Source organism: Bubalus bubalis, chromosome 3 (assembly GCF_019923935.1).
Source record: "Bubalus bubalis isolate 160015118507 breed Murrah chromosome 3, NDDB_SH_1, whole genome shotgun sequence".
Lineage (NCBI taxonomy): Eukaryota > Metazoa > Chordata > Mammalia > Artiodactyla > Bovidae > Bubalus > Bubalus bubalis.
In genome coordinates, this window is record NC_059159.1 from 35,145,279 (window position 1) to 35,158,074 (window position 12,796).

At 43.5% G+C, this 12,796-nt stretch overlaps 1 protein-coding gene across 1 annotated transcript; it reads right to left on the minus strand.

Moving 5' to 3' along the window:
• Nucleotides 1-2,130: 2,130 nt before the first annotated feature.
• On the minus strand, nucleotides 2,131-7,691 carry ODF4 (outer dense fiber of sperm tails 4). The gene is made up of 4 exons (XM_025280603.2): nucleotides 7,243-7,691; nucleotides 3,637-3,806; nucleotides 3,171-3,305; nucleotides 2,131-2,978 (listed from the first exon to the last, which is right to left on the minus strand). The coding sequence occupies exons 1-4, from the start codon at nucleotides 7,689-7,691 to the stop codon at nucleotides 2,695-2,697; spliced, it is 1,038 nt and encodes a 345-aa protein (XP_025136388.1). The 3' UTR covers nucleotides 2,131-2,694.
• Between the last annotated feature and the right edge of the window lie 5,105 nt (nucleotides 7,692-12,796).

Below are 12,796 nucleotides of genomic sequence, written 5' to 3' on the forward strand. Positions count from 1 at the left end.
GGCCTCTAATTTCTTTTGCCTCTCAAGCGGCATTGCCACAGCCAAGTTGGAACAGTTCTTAAAAACCTCACAAGGGGGACTTAACTCCATCATTTATAACACAGCAAGATTCTGAAGTTTCAGCTGATTGATGTTGGAATGGGATGATACTTTGGGGGGCCTTGGGATAGGTTAGCATATTTTGCTTGTAGGGGGAATGCAAATAATGTATGACCAGAAGGCAGACTCTGGTGACTTTAAAATATACCCACAAATTCTCTCTTTTTTTTTTAATTTGGACACACTGTGTGGCATATGGGATCTTTGTTCCCCAACCAGGGATCTAACCTGTGCCCCCTGCAGTGGAAGCATGGAGTCTTAACTACTGGACCACCAAGGAAGTTCCCCCACAAATTCTTGATACTCTTTCCCTCAATAGGTAGATCTTAACTCCCCTCCCCTTGAGTGTGGGGTGAACCTAGTGACTTGCTTCCAACCGATAGAACTATGATGGAAGTGATGGAGGATTTCTCCCAAGACTAGGTCATAAAAGGCACTGGAGCTTCCTCCTCGTTGCTCTCTTCAATGGCTCTCTGTCAGAGAAGGCAATGGCACCCCACTCCAGTACTCTTGCCTGGAAAATCCCATGGATGGAGAAGCCTGGAAGGCTGCAGTCCATGGGGTCACTGAGGGTTGGACATGACTGAGTGACTTCACTTTCACTTTTCACTTTCATGCATTGGAGAAGGAAATGGCAACCCACTCCAGTATTCTTGCCTGGAGAATCCCAGGGACGGGGGAGCCTGGTGGGCTGCCATCTATGGGGTCGCACAGAGTTGGACACGACTGAAGCGACTTAGCAGCAGCAGCAGTAGGGGTAGCTAGCCCTGAAGCAGCACATGAAGAAGCCCTTGTGGGAAGGAACTGAGGCTTCCTGCCAGCAGCCCTACCAGTGAACCATATTAGAAGTGGATCCTCCAGCCCCAGTCAAGCCTTCAGATGACATCAGCAGACTTCAGATGACTCATCTGACATCCTGACTGTCATGTCATGAGAGAACCTGAGCAAGAACAATTCAGCTAAGTTGCTCCCAGATTCTTGACCCCAGAAACCATGCGAGATAATAAATATTTATTATTTTAAGTGGCTAAATTTGGGGGTAATTTGTTATCCAGCAATAAACAATACACCAGGTCTTTATCAAAAGAGGAAAATTATATATAGACTGGAATAGTGGCCCCCATATTTATTTAGATTACCTCCCTAGCCTCTGTGGGCACTTGAGTGAATGACTCCTACAGAATTACAGAATCACTTTCTCTAATTAGATTTTATCTCTTTCTAAGGCAGTGGTCATGACACACCTATGTTTTATGTCCCTTCCCTTCCCCAGGATGACTGATTCAATAAATTCTCCCACAAACCCTTGCTAGCTACCTGTGGGAGGAGCGTGAGGAGGACCCTGAGTAGGGGTTTGTGGAATGTCTGTTCTGCCTAATTGTCAAGACACTGCATTAGGTTCTTTGTTCAGAATATTTGCTTGAAGCTAGGTTAGAAATTCCACAGTGCTAGTCAGGTAGGGTAAAGATAGGAATCTTTTTTAAAAAAAGCTCAAATAAAATAGATATCAGGCATATATATTAGATTGAATCATATGAAATTGCATATATATTAGGTTGAATCATATGAAATTGTCAATATTTAACTGCTGAAACAATGATATCATATGGTTCAATAATAACACATATATATATATATTTTAACATATCCAATCCACTCACAATTTGTCCCTGAACTCCTCCAGCTTGCTGGCATCAGGGCTCTAGCTGGAGGGATATAACGTGATATGGATCAGTCATACAAGGCCAGCAAAATGCAAGATATCTAAATCCCAATAGTCTCGGCCATCACTGCTGCCTAAACCAGAGGCCACATGTCTTTGTGAGCCTGGGTTTATAGCACACATGTGTAACTTGTCTTTTAACCACAGGGCCTGATCCTACTGTTTTCCTTTCTTGCTCTGTGTCAGTCTTGTTGTTACAGAGTGGTGGGCATGGGAGATGGAGTAGAAAGCTGTAACATCCAGAGAGTCAGGGAGGTAAGTTAGGGGTGGTGATGGAGGAGTTTCAGGTGGTGGAGGTGGAGGTGGTGGTGGAGGAGCTGGTGAAGGTGGCGGTGGTACAGTTTGAGTTGATGCTGATGGTACCCAGACACAGGGCTTTTTGAGTTCTCAGTCATCTGAGCTGGACACTGCAGGTGGGATTGCTGCTGGGGGCACAACCATACCCTCTATTGTGCTCTCCTTGTTTAACCTGCTTCTTTACCCTTGGGTCATTTTGCTTTTGAACCCTTCACTATGAGTAAACCATCAAGTTCAATAGTGATATCTCTCTCCTGATGACTCTCCAGCTACTAATAACAAATGTTAGGGCAGAGGTAACAAAGTTGAAAGAAGTTTAGCTCCCAGAGGTGTTTGCCTGTTTACAAGTGTGCTTGCTGGGGGGAGAGATGGGCAGGCTTGAGGACCAAAGTATGCCAAAAGGCCCCTCGGCAGAAAGAACTGGGAAACACACTTGTTCATCCTCCCTTCCTCTCCTTCTCCAAGCTCTTGTCTTGTCTCAACAACTGCTGGACATGAAAAATAAGAGACAATTTATTCTACATCATCTAAGCTGTAGGCAAGGCAGGAACAAGGACGAGGTGTGCAGAGCTGGCCTAAAGTCCTCCCTCTCTAATTCCTTGCAGTGATGAGGGCCAACCTACTTCAGTGTTTGGAGAGGGGAAGGATGAGGAGGCAGATTTAGAAGAATAAACAGGACTTGGAGCCAAGGATGCCTTCTTTTTCTCAGGGTCCAGGACTTCCTCCTGGCTGACAGTTGTGTTGGAGGTAGCCAGCTCACTCACAGATTCATGTTCGGAGCTGGAACTGCTGCTGCTGCTGGCGGGATGGCTCAGAATCAGACACCAGAACTTTCCATGGTTGAAGTAGCAGAGGACTGCTGGGAAAGGACAAGGAGAAAGGGGAGAAGAAAGTCAGAGATTGGGAGGAACAAGTGGCAAGCAAAGTGAGGCCAAGGGGAAGAAAAGTCCCTAAGAACCTATCCCTGGGGATTGACAGCCCTCTCCCTCCACACTTTCTCTGCCCCGACCCACCTGTGTTCCCGCTTCCCAGGGTCCTCTGGGCCACTCACCACAGATGACATACAGGATAAACACCAGCCAACCAATGAAGTAGCTCCAGCAGAGGGGGATTGATAAATTCTTTCTCAACTCGAAGAGCCAGACGTTAACAGGGAACAGTATGAGGGTGAAGAAAACGAAGAAAGCTAGGAGACAAAGGGGTGTAAGGGGGTCTTATTTTCACTTGAGAATTCCACAAGCATTCTTCCTCACCTGCTGAACTACAGTCACAAACCACAACCCCCATCAGCACACACAGAGCACGCGGTCCCAGAGGTTCATGGGAATTGACCTCTCCACCTCCACCCTACCAGTGACCAGGAATCAATGGAACTCAGTTCTCAGTCAACAGCTACTAGCTCTGTTCTCCCACCACCCACAAACCCAGACCCCACTCCCAAAGAAAGGAAGAGGAAGAAGTGCCAGGAAGATGTGTGTTAGGAGAAACTAAGGACCTTTTCCAGAGCTAGAGGGCACCTTCACAGAAGCTCATGACAGTCCCAATCCAGCCGAAAAAGGGCAATTTCTGAAGACCAGGTATGTACGGCAGGTGCAACCAGATGGTGAGGATGATGCCCAGCCCCAAGGCCAGGCAGAAGGTAATCTTGGCCACCCCAAAAGCTGGGTGATTTGTCCATAGCTTAAAACTGTCTAGGGAAAATGAGAAAACAGGATGAACTAAAGATTTGCAAAAGACAAAATATAATCGAATGAGCAAATACAAGGAAACAACCAGACAATGCACATTTGAGATAACAATAATAAAATATCATTTTCACTTATTAAATAGGCAAAGATTCTTGATATGGAGATTGTGTGAAAACCCCAACCATATGAAAACAAATGCCTCAAAGGAGAAGCTGGACAGACGACTTGAACTGCAGTTCTCAAAAAAAATACCAATGTCCAATAAAAACGTGAGACTCAACAATAAAAACTGCAAATTAAATGTGATTTTTTTTGGTCTATCAAATTAGCAAAGATCAAAACAAAATTGATCATATCTAGTGTAAGAAAGGATTTAGAGAAAAGAGGTGCTTTCACACACCACTGGTAGGATCTCTGATGTGTGATCAGAGATGCTACCCAAATCTAAATTTTTAAGACCCTTTGCCCCAGTAATACATCCTCTTGGAATTTATGTTAAAGAAACAATCTAAGATATGCATTAAAATTTATGTACAGAGATCTTCTTTCCAAAATTATTTATATGTCTAACAAGAGAGCTGTTAAGTTACAAGGTACCCACACATTAGATTATTATGTGTTCATTAAAAACCATGATATGGGAGAAGGAAATGGCAACCCACTCCAGTATTCTTGCCTGGAAAAGTCCATGGACAGAGGAGCCTGGCTGGCTGCAGTCCATGGGGTTACATGACTGAGCATGTGTGCATGAGGGTGGAGGGTCACGGGTTGGTAGCAATAAACTGGTAGAACTAAAAAAAATAAATAAATAAATAAAAAATAAAAACCATGATATGATAGATCATTGTCTCCAGATAGAATCTAAGGAGGGAACCTGGAAGGTGAAAGGCTCACTTTAATCTGTTGTGTTTTTTGAATTTTCACTGTGTCCGTATACTATGTAATCAAGTACATTTTTAACATAGATATTTATAGAATAATTATTTTATGATACAAATAATATGCTTACCACTGAAAAGTGGAGTTTATAACACTGAGCATGTAAAATGATTACAACTTTGAAAAATTAAAATATATATTTGTTAAAACAAAAATAAAGCTACATATATATTTATTTGTATTTATTTTATATAGATACACAAAAGACTGGAAGTAAATCCATTACAATGTCAACTGTGATTATATCTGTGTGAAGAAATTTTAGGTGATTTTTATTTTCTTTCTTAAACTTTCTGCATTCTAACAATAATTGTGCAACTTTTTAAATTAAAAAAATAATATATTCATGTATTTAAAGTTAACAGTCATAACTTTAAAAAGAATATGAAAAAATATGCATGTGTATAACTGAATCACTTTGCTATAGAGCAGAAATTAACACATTTTAAATCAATTATACTTTGATAAAATAAAATTAAAAAAAATAATAAACAGTCATTGCTGACAAAGTTACAATGAAACAGCCTCTTCATACATTGTTAATGGAAGCATAAATTGTTTTCATACTTTTTGAAAGCAACATGGAAAATTTTATTAAAAAGCCTTACGATAGTTATAATCTTTGATCCATTAAACCCACTTTAGGAAATCTAGTCCAGAGATACTAAACACAGGAAAAACTTCATGATTAGTAAGCTTTGTTGGTCCTTTTTTCTTAAGTATGAAACTGGAAATAAATTTGCCAAGAATAGATAAATAAGATAGTCAAGTCACAATTAATAAATCTATTAAGTTGAATAGTATAGTCTTAATATGGGGTGTTTATTATATCTCATAAATTTTAAAATAATACAAAACAAGTAATAAAAATAATCTAAAAGATATAAAATAGTTTGTGAAGAATCAATATAACTATGTGAAAATTACTCAAAACGTGTTCAATTTTTTTAAAAAGAAGGCTGGAAAAAAATTGAGTGCTGCATAAACATCCAGTAGTGACTGTCTTTGAGTAACCTATAGAACAAAAACTCATGTAGTTGATTACGTTTCTGAGCCAGACACATATGAGTTATGATTGTAAACCTGCCATTATTAGGTTGTTATGTATGAATTTGCTCAGGTGAAAAGAGGTCAAAAATTGGCCCTGTCTTGTGGTTCAGCCTAATAGCTTTATGATCTTGAGCAAGGTAACCTGAGTCTCAGTTTCCTCATCTGTAATATGAGGATAATTATCCCTAGCTCTTAGAGTTGATAGGGGATTAACTTAAGCAAATAGAATAAGGTTGCAAATAATGATAGCTTTTGTTGCCCCACATTTATTGGAATAAGGATGTATTACTTTCATGGTGGGGCTTCCCTGGTGATTCAGTGGTAAAGAACCTGCCTGCTAATGCAGGAGACTGTCTGCAATGAAGGAAACACAGGGTCGATCCCTAGGCTGGGAAGATCCCCTAGAGACAGAAATGGCAGCCCCCGCCCCCAACCCCACCCAGTATTCTTGCCTGGAAAATCCCTTGGACTGAGGAAGCCTGGTGGGTTACAGTTCATGGGGTCTCAAGAGTTAATCACAACTTAGCAACTAAAGCACCACCACTTTCATAATGAAAGTAAATAACGGCTGTGTAACTTTTTTTCTTAATGTGGAGCTTTTTTTGAAGCTTTCATTGAATTTGTTACAGTATTGCTTCCGTTATCTGTTTTGATTTTTTGGCTGCCAGGCACATGGGATCTTAGCTCCCATTGACCAGGGATGGAACTTGCACCCCTGCATTGGAAGGCAAAGGCTTAACCACTGGACTGCCAGGGAAGTCGTCTATGGCTGTGTAACTTTAAAAAAAAAAAAAAAGTTAATAAGGTCAAGAAGTGAAATTCGGGGATCCAAAGTTCTGGTTTTCCACAAATGTTGAGAAAGGGGACCCAAACTTGGGAGGTGAGAGGACAGCAGAGGTGAAATTAACAAGAATAGGAAATGGAGTAGCTCCAAGAACTCTGGGAAGGAGGAAGGAGCAAGGTAACCAGAGGTGGAAACACAGAGCTGGCCCAGAAGAGCAAAAGCCTGTGGCTGGGGAAGAACAGCGGTGAGAACGTGGGCCTGCAGGAGAGCATCCTGAGGACTCCTCAAGCTCTGGGTCTGAAAGCCCTGAGGAAGGAAATTCCCAACCCCCTAGGGCTCTTCTCCCAGGATAATAGTGAATTGTGTCATTAATGAGTGATTCACAAACCCCCAGAATCCAAGTCCCTCACAATATTTCTGTAAGCACAGACTTGGCTGCGAGCCTTCCCACTGGGGCAGGAGAAGTGGTTTGCCCAACTGAGGAGGAACAATGATCCCTGGGGAGGGGGGGTGGGTCTCAGGGCCAGTAGAACCATCTTACTGGTCAAAAAAAGTGGGGCTGACCAGAGGGAAGGGCCAAGAATACTGGGGTACAGAGGTCGAGGCCAAGGCAAGGGGCTCCTCCTGGAGCCCCTGGGGTGGGATGAGAGTAAGGGTCTCACCTTTCCCATTCTGAGTTGGAATAGCTCTTGGATTTGTAGATATGCAGGAGCCCCAGGGACATTATGTGAACTGACGTGTAGATTTTGGTGGTGACGTTCATGGGCCAGTGCTGGTAGAAACGGATCCTCTCGAAGCATAGCCATTTCTTGGAGAAGACCATGACCACCAGCATGATGAAGGCGAGCAGGCTGAGCTCTGAGGCCAACACCTGCGCTATCCAGCGGGAGCTGTGTGTGATCCTGCACTGCAGGAGCAGTGGAGAAACCCTGTGGAGCTTCACGCTGTGGTCCTTAATTACCGGCCAGTTACTGTCACGGGTGGAGACACAGTTCTCCACCCCTTCCTCTTGTCCCGGGCTCACCGCCACCCCATCCTGCTTTCCAGCCCTCCCAGCCCTTTCCAGGCTTCTGATGTTCATCACTTTCTCCTCCTGACCCAGGGAATTCATCCCTAATGTTCCCTGTCGCCATCTTGAGTACTCCCTGACTCTGCTTCTATCCTCCACCCCATCTCCCCCTTCCCTTGCCAGTGTCAGTTGTCCTTCATCATTTAAATATTTTCATCAGGCAGAGCAGTGGCCACCACAGCACCTGGCGTCTGGAAAATAACAACCCATTCAGCAGGAGAGGGCCCCTAACTGCCATGGAATATTCCTTTGTGGAGGGAGGGGGGGCATCAACTCGGGGAAGGGGCCCACAGCTTCAGCTCAAACTCTTTCTGGAAACCCTGCTCCTCTGGGGCCTCAACTCAGAACTGTGCGTGTGATGCCTCCTTCCTCTAAGAGCCCTGGTCGCTGAGGGTCTCCTTTGCTCTTCCCACATCCTCTGCCCTAACCCCACCCCCAAGTACTCGCGGATGGAGCAGGAGAAGGGGAGGAGCTTATCCCCAGGGAGACGGTTGGATATGCCTCCCACAGGTGTCACCAACCTTCTCCCTACGTCCCCCACCTTTACTCACTTCTGGTCCACAGTTCCCACCCCTTCCCCTCTTTTTACTTTCCCCCCCTTTTTTTTTTCCTCAGCACCAGAGGGGAAAGACACAGGACCAGGAGGGGCCATGAGAGTGTTATACAGTCGGAGATTTTCCTAAGCTGCCTTTTGAGCTGTAGGAAAATAAATCTGAGTGACCTGAGGCAGCCTGATCACTGTGGCTTCCAGACCTCAGTTAGCGCCTGGAATTCTTGTGAAGAACAAGCCTTTCAAATTCAGGCTGTGAGTCTGAATCCCATCAGAGTTGATTCACTTTGTGAAGAGAGTGATACACATGGTTAAGAACAAAGGCTTTCGGTCCAGCAACCCAAGAGATGAATTAGGGGTCTTCCTCTTAATGGCTTTATGAACCTGGAAGAATCATATAGCTTCTTTTTGTGTCTTAGTTTACTCATCTGTAACATGGGACAATACTTGTCTAGATTTGGTTTGAGTATTGAATAAGATAATGAACAAAAAGCAATCTTTTGTTCATAGTAAATTCCCAGAAAGTGGAGATATTATTTTTAAATATTTATTTATCTTATTTATTTATTTGGCTGTTCCTGGCCTTAGCTGCAGCATCTGGGATCAAGTTCCCTGACCAGGGATTGAACCCTGGCCCCCTGCATTGGGAGCACAGAGTCTTAGCCAGCTGGATCACTAGGGAAGGCCAAAGCAACATCATTATTGTTATTGTTTTCATTGTTTTGCACTCTCACCAGCAAGCATAGAAGAAAGAGCAAAAACATAGAGGTGTTTAGCAGGCATCCTTGCTGACGAGTGACTGCAAATGATGGAATGCAACTGAAATTAATTTAAGCCAAAGGGGAGTTAATTATAGATCATGAGGTCATGTACACAGCTGGAACTCAGAATAATTAGAATCACGAATTCAAATCCTGTGAGGAATCTTCCTCTGTGTCTTAATCCATTCAGTCAGCTACAACAAAATACCATAGAGTTGTTCAGTCGCTTAGTCATGTCCGACTCTTTGAAACCCTGTGGACTGCAGCACACCAGGCTTCATAGACTGTAGAATTTATAAACAACAGAAACTTATTTCTCATAGTTTTGGAGGCTGGAAGTCCAAGATCATGGTGCCACACAACCCTAATTGGCATATTTGGGCAATAGCCCAATTCCAGGTCACAGACTTCTTGCTGTGTCCTCAGGTGAAGCTAGGGATCCCTATGGGGTCTCTTTTATAAGGATGTTAATCCTATTCATTAAAGTGGAGCCTCCCACCTCCTCAAACCTTCACCTTGTGGGTTACTTTCCCAACATATGAATTTGGGGGACACAAATATTCAGATCACAAACTTGGACTCTGGTCTTGCTCCTCCTTGAGCATCTTTTTTAAAAAAATGTATTTTTTTTTTATTAATGCATTTATTACTTTTGGTTGTGCTGGGTCTTCATTGCTGCTCCAGGGCTTTCTCTAGTTGTGGCGAGCGGGGGTTTCTCGTTGCAGTGGCTCGTCTTGCTGCGCAGACCACAGGCTCCAGACACACAGATGTATCAGCAGTTGTGGCACATGGGCTTAGCTCCTCTGCAGCACATGGAATCTTCCTGAACCAGCGATCAAACCTGTGTTCCCTCTACTGGCAGGTGGATTCTTATTCACTGTGCCACCAGGGAAGTCCCTCCCTGATATTTTTTCTTTCTCTGGAAACCACCCTCCTCCTTTTCTTTCATCCACATGATGAGAAATGTGGCCCTTACAGCCCGCACAGTCCATCTTAAACCTTTAGCTGCTAGAGCAAAGATCGCTCCATTCCAAGCCCAAATATTCTCTGGCCCTGCCAGGGACGAGTACCATCCCATTAACCATGGTCAGTTCAGTTCAGTTCAGTCATGTCCGACTCTTTGCGACCCCATGAATCACAGCACGCCAGGCCTCCCTGTCCACCACCAACTCCCAGAGCTTACTCAGACTCATGTCCATCGAGTCGGTGATGCCATCCAGTGATCTCATCTTCTGTTGTCCCCTTCTCCTCCTGCCCTCAATCCCTCCCAGCATCAGGGTCTTTTCCAATGAGTCAACTCTTCGCATGAGGTGGCCAAAGTATTAGAGTTTCAGCTTTAGCATCAGTCCTTCCAAAGAACACCCAGGATTGATCTCCTTTAGGATGGACTGGTTGGATCTCCTTGCAGTCCAAGAGACTCTCAAGAGTCTTCTCCAACACCACAGTTCAAGAGCATCAATTCTTCGGCGCTCAGCCTTCTTCACAGTCCAACTCTCACATCCATACATGACCACAGGAAAAACCATAGCCTTGACTAGACAGACCTTTGTTGGCAAAGTAATGTCTCTGCTTTTTAATATGCTGTCTAGTTTGGTCATAACTTTCCTTCCAAGGAGTAAGCGTCTTTTAATTTCATGGCTGCAGTCACCATCTGCAGTGATTTTGGAGCCCCCCAAAAATAAAGTCTGACACTGTTTCCACTGTTTCCCCATCTATTTCCCATGAAGTGATAGGACCAGATGCCATGATCTTCGTTTTCTGAATGTTGAGCTTTAAGCCAACTTTTTCACTCTCCTCCTTCACTTTCATCAAGAGGCTTTTTAGTTCCTCTTCACTTTCTGCCGTAAGGATGGTGTCATCAGCATATCTGAGGTTACTGATATTTCTCCCAACAATCTTGATTCCAGCTTGTGCTTCTTCCAGCCCAGCGTTTCTCATGATGTACTCTGCATATAAGTTAAATAAGCAGGGTGACAATATACAGCCTTGAAGTACTCCTTTTCCTATTTGGAACCGGTCTGTTGTTTCCTGTCCAGTTCTAATTGTTGCTTCCTGATCTGCATACAGGTTTCTTAAGAGGCAGATCAGGTGGTCTGGTATTCCCATCTCTTGAAGAATCTTCCATAGTTTATTGTGATCCACATAGTCAAAGGCTTTGGCATGATCAATAAAGCATAAATAGATGTTTTTCTGGAACTCTCTTGCTTTTTCGATGATCCAGCGGATGTTGGCAATTTGATCTCTGGTTCCTCTGCCTTTTCTAAATCCAGCTTGAACATCTGGAAGTTCACAGTTCACATACTGCTGAAGCCTGGCTTGGAGAATTTTGAACATTACTTTACTAGCGTGTGAGATGAGTGCAATTGTGCAGTAGTTTGAGCATTCTTTGGCATTGCCTTTCTTTGGGATTGGAATGAAAACTGACCTTTTCCAGTCCTGTGGCCACTGCTGAGTTTTCCAAATTTGCTGACATATTGATTGCAGCACTTCTACAGCATCATCTTTCAGGATGTGAAATAGCTCAACTGGAATTCCATCACCTCCACTAGCTTTGTTCGTAGTGATGCTTTCTAAGGCCCACTTGACTTCATGTTCCAGGATGTCTGGCTCTACGTGAGTGATCACACCATTGTGATTATCTGGGTCGTGAAGATCTTTTTTGTACAGTTCTTCTGTGTATTCTTGCCACTCTTCTTAATGTCTTCTGCTTCTGTTAGGGTCCTACCATTTCTGTACTTTATCGAGCCCGTCTTTGCATGAAATGTTCCCTTGGTATCTCTAATTTTCTTGAAGAGATCTCTAGTCTTTCCCATTCTGTTGTTTTCCTCTATTTCTTTGCACTGATAGCTGAGGAAGGCTTTCTTATCTCTCCTTGCTATTCTTTGGAACTCTGCATTCAGATGCTTATATCTTTCCTTTTCTCTTTTGCTTTTTTCTTCTTTTCACAGCTATTTGTAAGGCCTCCTCAGACAGCCATTTTGCTTTTTTGCATTTCTTTTCCATGGGGATGGTCTTGATCCCTGTCTCCTGTACAGTGTCACAAACCTCCGTCCATAGTTCATCAGGTACTCTATCTATCAGATCTAGGCCCTTAAATCTATTTCTTACTTCCACTGTATAATCAGAAGGGATTTGATTTAGGTCATACCTGAATAGTCTAGTGGTTTCCCCTACTTTCTTCAATTTAAGTCTGAATTTGGCAATAAGGAGTTCATGATCTGAGCCACAGTCAGTTTCTGGTCTTGTTTTTGCTGACTGTATAGAGCTTCTCCATCTTTGGCTGCAAATATAATCAGTCTGATTTCATGTTGACCACCTGGTGATGTCCATGTGTAGAGTCTTCTCTTGTGTTGTTGGAAGAGGGTGTTTGCTATGACCAGTGCGTTCTCTTGGCAAAACTCTATTAGCCTTTGCCCTGCTTCATTCCGTACTCCAAGGCCAAATTTGCCTGTTCCTGCAGGTGTTTCTTGACTTCCTACTTTTGCATTCCAGTCCCCTATAATGAAAAAGACATCTTTTGGGGGTGTTAGTTCTAAAAGGTCTGTAGGTCTTCATAGAACCATTCAACTTTAGCTTCTTCAGCGTTACTGGTTGGGGGATAGGCTTGGATTACTATGATACTGTCTAAGGTAAGAAGCAGCAGCTGCACTTTGCTGGAGCAGCCGTGAAGAGATACCCCACGTCCAAGGTAAGAGAAACCCAAGTAAGACGGTAGGTGTTGCAAGAGCACATCAGAGGGCAGACACACTGAAACCATAATTACAGAAAACTAGCTAATCTGATCGCACGGACCACAGCCTTGTCTAACTCAATGAAACTAAGCCATGCCATGTGGG

Bases quoted from the DNA above. Each gene is read 5' to 3' on its own strand.
- ODF4 (XM_025280603.2), bottom strand. From the start codon at position 7,691: ATGAATTCCCTGGGTCAGGAGGAGAAAGTGATGAACATCAGAAGCCTG. The intron at 3,807-7,242 runs GTGAGACCCTTA...TTCCCTAGACAG, and splicing joins TCCAACTCAGAATGGGAAAG to TTTTAAGCTATGGACAAATC. The intron at 3,306-3,636 runs GTGCCCTCTAGC...TTTGTCTCCTAG, and splicing joins TGTCATGAGCTTCTGTGAAG to CTTTCTTCGTTTTCTTCACC.